The sequence below is a fragment of the Octopus sinensis genome, unplaced genomic scaffold (assembly GCF_006345805.1).
Source record: "Octopus sinensis unplaced genomic scaffold, ASM634580v1 Contig19392, whole genome shotgun sequence".
Taxonomy (NCBI): domain Eukaryota; kingdom Metazoa; phylum Mollusca; class Cephalopoda; order Octopoda; family Octopodidae; genus Octopus; species Octopus sinensis.
The window spans coordinates 55,001-64,954 of record NW_021836308.1 but is presented as its reverse complement, the minus strand read 5'-3'; the positions used below and the strand labels follow the sequence as shown (position 1 = coordinate 64,954).

At 37.6% G+C, this 9,954-nt stretch overlaps 1 protein-coding gene across 1 annotated transcript in view; it reads left to right on the top strand.

The window, feature by feature from the left end:
- Window positions 1-269: 269 nt before the first annotated feature.
- LOC115232134 overlaps window positions 270-9,954 on the top strand; it is a 48,889-nt gene continuing 39,204 nt past the window's right edge. Inside the window, exons 1-3 of the mRNA XM_029801988.2 lie at window positions 270-380; window positions 4,863-5,035; window positions 7,123-7,292. Coding sequence (XP_029657848.1) covers window positions 4,930-5,035; window positions 7,123-7,292 — 276 coding nt within the window. The 5' untranslated portion in view covers window positions 270-380; window positions 4,863-4,929. The remainder of the gene's footprint in view (window positions 381-4,862; window positions 5,036-7,122; window positions 7,293-9,954) is intronic.

Here is a 9,954-nt window from a genome sequence, read left to right as displayed (position 1 = left end):
GTTAACCTTGGTGGAACATGAACTTGAAACAGAAAAATGGACAACATGCTTAGCAGCATTTTGTCCAGCATGCTAACAATACTGCCTTTCAGTTGACTAATAATGAAGAAGTGAAATTGAACCAATACATGTGTTTATTTTTATTATTGGCATAATGACCCTCCCAAGATACAAGAAAATATAAATGTAACTACATAAAATGTTTTGCATCTTTTATAATATGTTTTCAGATAAAGTAGTATGATGTAACTTACTTTGTTTTAATGTCTTTCAGATAAACCTGATTTTAATTATAGTTTGGAAAGAAACATTGACCGAAATATACTGTTGTTTATAACTTTCGCCATTGAAGACAGTTATCAATACCACCGTGTTGAATGGTAAAAATATTTGAATATTTAATATCTCAAATGAATTAAAAAGAAAAATTAATGCTGGGAGCATTAAAAAGCTAACGAGAAATAAGTATGTTATGAAGGAAAAAAGAAAACAATATTGATTAATTATTAATATATTTTTAATTAATTCTGCAGGTATAGGAGGCAACTTCAGGTGTCTCTTGGTCTTATTACAATCTCATCAGTATAGTGTAGACTTTACTATCCTTTCTGAAGTAGTGATGAGAGATCTACTAAATAATGCACAAGATTGTATACTGATTTATGTAGAAAGGTAGACATTTTCAGGAAATACATGACCGAGGAGCACCATCTGCATCAAAGACAATAGTTAAGTTACAGTTAAAATATCTAATGTATGGAGAATTAAAAAGTTAATGAAAAACAAATGCACAATGAGAGGAGGAAAATAAATTGGCCAATGCTTAATATAATTTTAATTGCTATAAGAAGTACAGAGGACATCATCATCATCATTTATTAATGTCTGTTTTCCAGAGGGAACAGGCGCAGGAGTGGCTGTGTGGTAAGTAGCTTGCTAACCAACCACATGGTTCCGGGTTCAGTCCCACTGTGTGGCATCTTGGGCAAGTGTCTTCTGCTATAGCCCCGGGCCGACCAATGCCTTGTGAGTGGATTTGGTAGACGGAAACTGAAAGAAGCCTGTCGTATATATGTATGTATATATATATATATATATATATATATATGTATGTGTGTGTTTGTGTGTCTGTTTGTCCCCCTAGCATTGCTTGACAACCGATGCTGGTGTGTTTACGTCCCCGTCACTTAGCGGTTCGGCAAAAGAGACTGATAGAATAAATACTGGGCTTACAAAGAATAAGTCCCGGGGTCGAGTTGCTCGACTAAAGGCGGTGCTCCAGCATGGCTGCAGTCATAATGACTGAAACAAGTAAAAGAGTAAAAGAGAGAGTATACAGGCATGGGTTGGACTATTTGGCTGAAAACTGGGAAGCTGTACCAGGTTCTAATCTGATTTGGCACGGTTTCTATGGCTGGATGCCCTTCCTAATGTCAACCACTCCAAGAGTGTAGTGGGTGCTTTTTACATGCCCCCCAGCATGGGTGCTTATGATGCAGCACCGGAATCAGCCATGACTATGATCTCAGTTGATTTGACAGGTCTTTTCAAGTATGGTATATCGCCAAAGTTCTAGATCACTTGTCACTGCCTCCTACTTAAAAATGTGTGTGTGTGTGTGTGTGTGTGCATGTTTAGGTCTAGTAAACTTGAAAATAAAGAAGCTCTCTCTCTTTTACTCTTTTACTTGTTTCAGTCATTTGACTGTGGCCATGCTGGAGCACCGCCTTTAGCCGAGCAAATCGACCCTAGGACTTATTCTTTGTAAGCCTAGTACTTATTCTATTGGTTTTACAAACCAAGGACGTTATATAGACCTCCTTAACTCAAGTTAGAAAAGGGGTGCGTTATTATACACAAGGTTTAGGTTTTTCAGAGGTACAGCCCCCTAAAAATCCCCTGCATATTATACTCAAGGGCGGACTATATTCGAGGATTTACGGTATACAAAGTACTTTCTGTACAACAGAAAATACAAAACTAAAACAAGATACTGTACATATCCAAGCCATGCACTGATGCGCTTAGTGGTTCAGTGGATGTGCATGCAAAAACAAAAATGAAGAGAATTGGAAAAGATTAATAGGCGTAATTTTTTTTTATGATTATTTTTTTATTTATTTCACTCAATGGACTGTGATCATGCTGAAGGGTTTAATTAAACAAATCAATTCCAGTACTTATGTTGAAGTCTGCTCCTTATTCAGTAATCCCTTTTGCTAAACTGCTAAGTCATGAACATGCAAAGAAACTAACACCAGTTGTCAAGCAGTGCTGAGGGACAAACGCAAAAGCAAAGAAGAAAATGCATGCAGGAGTGGCTGTGTGGTAAGTAGCTTGCTAACCAACCACATTGTTCCGGGTTCAGTCCCACTGCGTGGCATCATGGGCAAGTGTCTTCTGCTATAGCCCCGGGCCGACCAATGCCTTGTGAGTGGATTTGGTAGGCGAAAACTGAAAGAAGCCTGTCGTATATATGTATATATATATATATATATATATATACATGTGTGTGTGTGTATGTATGGTGACTGTATACACAATGTCATATAAACATATACATACATACGTAAAAACATTATTCTACTTCTTTTAGCAATAGTGTATATTTCAGTAAGCTTATTGTGCCATTATTACCATTCATCATATTATATATATGCATTTGTTTATATATATCTATATATATATACCTCATGATCATCATTTAGCATCCATTGTCCATGCTAGTATGGGCTGGTCTGTTTGATCAAGGCTGCATCGCACTCTAGTTTGATTTGGCATGGTTTCTGCGGCTAGGTGCTCTTCCTAACGCCAACAACTCCAAGAATGTAATGGGTCCTTTTACATGCCATCAGCACAGGTGACAGTTTGTGTGAAAACCAGTATCTTTTGTGACTCTGATTTCACTTCGTTTGATGGGTCTTCTTCTCAAGCACAGTATATTGCCATTTGTCATTTTGCCTCTGTGAAGCCCCATTGCCTACAAAAACAAATAAAATATCTAAGGGTATAGTTTTCCCCTCTGAAAATATTATGCTCAGAAATATGAACTTAATATTCAATTAACTCACAATAAGAGTAGAGGGACGTCGCAAAGCTCTGACATGAGGAGATATTAATAGATAGGGTGTAGCTGATCATGTATGGAAAAATGGAGACCACCTCTCCCTGTGGGATGAAGTTAAAATAATAGACAGAGAACACCACTGGAAAATACGAAACCTAAAAGAGACAGTACATATGCCAGAACATAATAACCTCCTAAGCAGACCGAGTGCAGATATGAGCAGCATATGGAAACTAGTAATTAAGGAAGGATAGGAAAATATTAGATTTATAAGCCCTAAAATTCACTCCATAGTTGCCCATGGGCATTCAGTGAAGTGGTTAAGAGTGCCAGACACACCAGTCATATCAACAAGTTTGGTGACGGTCCTCCAAGATCATGATGTTTTCATTTGTTCAGGAGGTCAACAGTCCTTCTGAATGAGGTTGGTTTTCAAGTGACACGCAACCATTCCTAAAGCATGGAAACCACTCATAAAGTTGTGTTTTGCTCGTGGCAATGTCCTTGTAAGCTGTTTGAAGCATGGCAACTGTTTCAGCTACCATTTTCCCTAGCAGAAAATGGAATTTTACCGAAGCACACTGTTCCTTCGTTTTAACTATTGCAAAAATCGCTGAACAGCAGAGAAGCACTGCAAAACAAAGACCCATCACACAGCCATATGAGTTCGCTGGACACAACCGGTCAGCAAACTGATGTCTGAGGGTTACATCAAGTGGATTCTAGTGACAGATGCCTGAACTACAACAAGCTTGTTCCACAGAGGACGTTTCTGGTTACTTTTGGGTATACTCTTGTATGTATGTATGTATGTATGTAAGAACCAGAAATGCAATTCATGAGTATTTGCATGTCATCCACTGTATGAGTGACTAAGTCACAGTCATCTGCATAAAGGAGAACTTGTGAATGGAAGGAGACTCCGGCAGAAACCAAGGCTGCGATTTAAGTCCTCATTAAAGGCCTGTGATATGCAGGACACTGACTGGGAGAACAATGCCTGTCATCGACACAGATGGAGGAAGCAGGTTAAGGAGGGGATTGACACTTTTGAGAGAGCACGTACCCAGCATGAAGAACTTAAGCGAGCTGCGCGAAAGCGCACGGCTCGTATGGTGAATGGGGAAAGCTTGGTCTGCAATGTTTGCAGTCTTGTATGCTTGTCAAGAGCAGGGCTCATTAGCCACCAATGGAGCTGCAAATGCAAAATATAAGTTAGTCCTAGAGCGCACAATGTTCCTGAAGGTCAGCAATGGTCTTCTTCGGTCATGAGTGGACGGCCATCATCATCATATCATGTATGTATGTATTATGTATTATGTATGTATGTATGTATGTATGTATGTATTATGTATGTATGTATGTATGTATGTTTTTATTATATATGTATGTATGTATGTATTATGTATGTATGTATGTATGTATGTATTATGTATGTATGTATGTATGTATTATGTATGTATGTATGTATGTATTATGTATGTATGTATGATGTATGTATGTATTATGTATGTATGTATGTATGCATGTTTGTATGTATGTATGTATGCCATTGTGTCAGTGTTTTTCCCTACTGTTGCTTGACAGTTGGTGAATCCCTGCTGGTGTGTTTATGTTCCCATAACTTAGCAGTTCAGCCAAAGAGACCAATAAAATAAGTACCAGGTTTAAAAAAAAAAGTACTGAAGTTGATTTTATTGACTAAAATTCTTCAAGGCAGTGCCCCAGCATGGCCGCAGTTTAGTGACTAAAACAAGTAAAAGATAAAAGACGAAAGCTTGTTTTGCCATTTCAGTCAACATTCCAAAAACAAAAAAGTCTGGTCTAACTGCAGTGAAGAAGAATACAACAAGACCTCCTACATGTATCTCACTGAAAACTGGTTATATTTTAAATTCAACATCACTTCCACTAACAATTATGGTCATGTGACTAAAATAGAAACCAAACTGAAGGAAAATATACCAAGTAAGTAACTTACTTTTGTTTAGAATTTTAATCCGTTTCTAATTTCTATTGACAGTTTTTCTATAGTTTTGAGATGAGGAATTTATATTATGTTTTTACTTGTGGAAGTGCGTGGCTTAGTGGTTAAGGTGTTGGATTCATTATCGTAAGATTGTGGTTTCGATTCCCGGACCGGGTGATGTGTTGAAGTGCGTGGCTTAGTGGTTAAGGTGTTGGATTCATTATCGTAAGATTGTGGTTTTGATTCCTGGACCAGGTGATGTGTTGAAGTGCGTGGCTTAGTGGTTAAGGTGTTGGATTCATTATCGTAAGATTGTGGTTTTGATTCCTGGACCGGGTGATGTGTTGAAGTGCGTGGCTTAGTGGTTAAGGTGTTGGATTCATTATCGTAAGATTGTGGTTTCGATTCCTGGACCGGGTGATGTGTTGAAGTGCGTGGCTTAGTGGTTAAGGTGTTGGATTCATTATCGTAAGATTGTGGTTTCGATTCCTGGACCGGGTGATGTGTTGTGTCCTTGAGCAAAACACTTCACTTCACGTTGCTCCAGTTCACTCAGCTGTAGAAATGAGTACCACTGGTGGAGGCGCATCACTTAGTGGTTAGGTTCTTGGATTCATGACTGTAAGATTGTGGTTTCAATCCTTAGACTGGGCAATCTGTTGTGTTCTTGAGCAAAACACTTCATTTCATGTTGCTCCATTCCACTCAGCTATAGAAATGAGTTTAGCCTGGAGAGGGATAGGCTCCGCCAAGCTTTCTCATCCTAGATATGTTGCATGACTGCAGTACCCCAACAACCCTCAAGGGGGTGAGTTACTTGTCAACTGTAAATTTAGTTTAGTCAAAATGGTATACTCGTCTTGAGTACATTTCACCTGTGTATGACCCGACCTTTCTTCAGGTGTCTTGTGTCATTGTGACATATTTTGGTTCAGTTAATATTTTTTGGGTGACTTCACCTTGGGATTGAACTCAGGAACTCTAGGTGACTGCATTGCCTTAATAAATACGTTAAGAAGACACCTGAAGAAGGCTGGAGGATACACAGCCAAAATGTAGTGAAAGCAACAAGATGAGGACAACAGTCCAACTAAAGTAAATATATAACAATTTTTCTTTGCCATGGTTTAGTTTACTTTCCAAATAAAGTGAAGGTATGGCTGTTTAAGGTGTGGCCATGCCTACACCGTCATCATTCATTCATTCATGAACATCTCCATTATAATTTTAACATCCATTTTCCATGCTGGCATGTTGGATGGTTTGACAGGATCTGGTGAGCCACAAGGCTGCATCATGCTCCAAAACCAGCTTTAGCTTTATTTCTATGACAGGATGCCCTTCCTCATACCTGTTTCTTTACTACCCACAAGGGGCTAAACACAGAAAGGACAGACAAACGGATTAAGTCGATTATATCAACCCCAGTGCGTAACTGGTACTTATTTAATCGACCCCGAAAGGATGAAAGGCAAAGTCGACCTCGGCGGAATTTGAACTCAGAACGTAGCGGCAGACGAAATACTGGTAAGCATTTCGCCCGGCGTGCTAACGATTCTGCCAGCTCGCCGCCTTTATTCCAGCTCGCCACCCTTCCTCATACCAACTACTTTACAGTGTGTACCGGGTGCTTTTTTTAATGGCACCAACATTAGTGGGGTTGATGTGTAATTTGCAAGACAGAAAAGAACAAGAAACGATAAAAAAAGAGGGAAAAGCATTTTTGACTAATTGGTGGTGAGAATTCGAGAAGGTAGAGAGGTGGCTTTATGCCAGGGACAGAGGTGTGTGTGTGCGTGTACATGTCTTAACATTACATGATAGTCGTAAATGAGTGTCACTGTCATACAAGCAGTGTCATTCATTACCAATAGTCTGTGAGAACCAACATGTCTGGCGATGAGGAAGTACTACCTTGCTTGAAGGTTGGTGACCGGTAGGACATCCAACCATAGAAAATCAGCTTCAATAAACTCTGTCCACCTCTTGCAAGCATGGAAAAGTGGATGTTAAAATGATAATGATGGTGATTATGATGAGGATGATGATGATGATTTGCTTAATATTTATTCTTTCTCTTTTGCAGTTCGTTTCCCTCAGCTTTCTAATATTTCATTCACATCCTTGCCATCAGTAGACCCTTTTCAGCAGTATGGTGAAATAAAGCTCACCTATTCTAATATAGGAATGAATGCCTATAAGTTACTATATGAACTTAAGTATTGGTCTGAATTTGATGACCCACAGTATGGGAAGGTATGTATATTTTTTTTAAGTGATAAATTCACACTATGCAACCACACACACACACACACACACACTCTCTCTCTCTCTCCACCTCTCCCTCTCTCTCTCTTACTATTTCAGCCTCGCCTCGTTTTTGCATATTCTGTATAATTCACTAGTTATCGTTATAGATATTTAAGATCTATCTCCCTTACAGGGCTGATTAGAAATTGGCTGCCGATTCTTCGCGGGGTTTCTCTTCCCCTCTTTTTACATTGTCTGTCTGGACTCCTCTCTTCCTACTCCTCGCCATGGCTATGCATACTTAAGCTAGTAACCTGCCTCATTCTTGATTCCGAATTCCTTTTGCCAAGTCTGTCCGTAAACGAAGTGATCCCAAGATAAGAAATCTTTGAACTTTAATTCATCCGTATCTCTATTTATTATTATTATTTATTAATTATTATTATTCTGATCCCCCTAGTCGCCACTCTGTTTACTATTTCAGCCTCGCCTCGTTTTTGCATATTCTGTATAATTCACTAGTTATCGTTATAGATATTTAAGATCTATCTCCCTACAGGGCTGATTAGAAATTGGTGCCGATTCTTCGCGCGCGCGCCCGCCCTACCCACCCCCACCACCAATACCGGATATCTCTATTTTGCTCCAACCTATACGGAGGTCGTTTTCTCCCACCACCATTATAGGTGTCTACTCTTGAACCCCCCTCTTCAATACGCTATTTCACCATGCATTACCCCTCTCGATATCCTACGTTCTACTTGCCTAGAACCTGTCCTCTGAACCACCCCTCCCACTGGTGCTCCCCTATATTTCTGCACCCCCCACCACCATTATAGGTGTCTACTCTTTGAACCCCCCTCTTCAATACGCTATTTCACCATGCATTACCCCTCTCTCGATATACCTACGTTCTACTTGCCTAGTACCTGTCCTCTGAACCACCCCTCCCACTGGTGCTCCCCTATATTTCTGCAACCCCCCCCCCATATAAAAAGCACCATCCGAACGTGGCCGATGCCAGACCCCTCTGGCACCTGTGCAGGTGGCACGTAAAAAACACCCACTACACTCGCGGAGTGGTTGGCGTTAGGAGGGCATCCAGCTGTAGAAACACTGCCAGACTAGACTGGAGCCTGGGGCAGTCCCGAGCTCCCCAGACCCCGGTCGAAACCGTCCAACCCATGCTAGCGCGGAAAACGGACGTTAAACGATGATGATGATGATGATGATGATATATATATATATATATATATATATGTATATAAAACTTACTTGGAGAAATAAGAAAGTGACGCGAGGCGTTCAATCATATAATAACAATTTAACAAATAAAACATATGCATACATACATATATGTACATACCTACATCTATATGTATATATACATGCATATATATATATATATATATATATATATAATAAATATTAGGGAATAAATCCAAACTTACAGGGAAAAATCAGATTTAGGATTGCATCCAATTTTATAGTAAAATATTATATTATATTAAATTAGAGACAAAACCACTATTAGGCAAATCAAACAATGAAAGACTTAAGCCAATACATATGATTAATTAATATTATTTAAATATGTAACAATTATTAAAAAATATAATTAATATCCACTACGATCGTTTCCTGTCTGCTGTCTTTAAATTTTTGAGTCACAGTCATTCATCAAGTGGTTTCAAAATCTAAAATATAATCAATATTTTTAAGATATAAATAATATATATAATCTAAAATAATAATTTACTTATAATAAACTCTATTATTAAATATGATTATATTGAAATCGACTATAATTTAACTTTATAAATTAACTTTAATTTATAAGGTAGAAAACCCATATTCTAATATCAATATTAGTCTATATCTAATTACATAAATATTTAAAATGACTAATATATATAAATTATCAATTGATAATTTATATATATTAGTCATTTTAAATATTTATGTAATTAGATATAGACTAATATTGATATTAGAATATGGGTTTTCTACCTTATAAATTAAAGTTAATATTTAACATTATAGTCGATTTCGATATAATCATATTTAATAATAGAGTTTATTATAAGTAAATTATTATTTTAGATTATATATATTATTTATATCTTAAAAATATTGATTATATTTTAGATTTTGAAACCACTTGATGAATGACTGCGACTCAAAAATTTAAAGACAGCAGACAGGAAACGATCGTAGTGGATATTAATTATATTTTTTAATAATTGTTACATATTTAAATAATATTAATTAATCATATGTATTGGTTTAAGTCTTTCATTGTTTGATTTGTCTCTAATTTAATATAATATATATATATATATATATATATATATATATATATATATATATGAGTACAGGACACCACAAATAAACGTAGAACACAACGAGAAATGAAAACATAAAAAACAAAACAGGGAAACAGACTTTTTTTAACAACGAAAAAACAGAGTACAAGACAAACAATACAAGGAATATTCCCCTTCATCAGCTGCCCCTTGTTCGACTCAATGCGTGTTTCAAAGGTAAGAGCAGAACACGATCCGGCAAAGATGTCTCTATATGCAGGGCTGGTGCTAGGACGTGTGTAGATCAGTTAGAGAATTGTTAGTGGTACCCCTCTACTCTACAAAAGCCACCAAAGATTGAT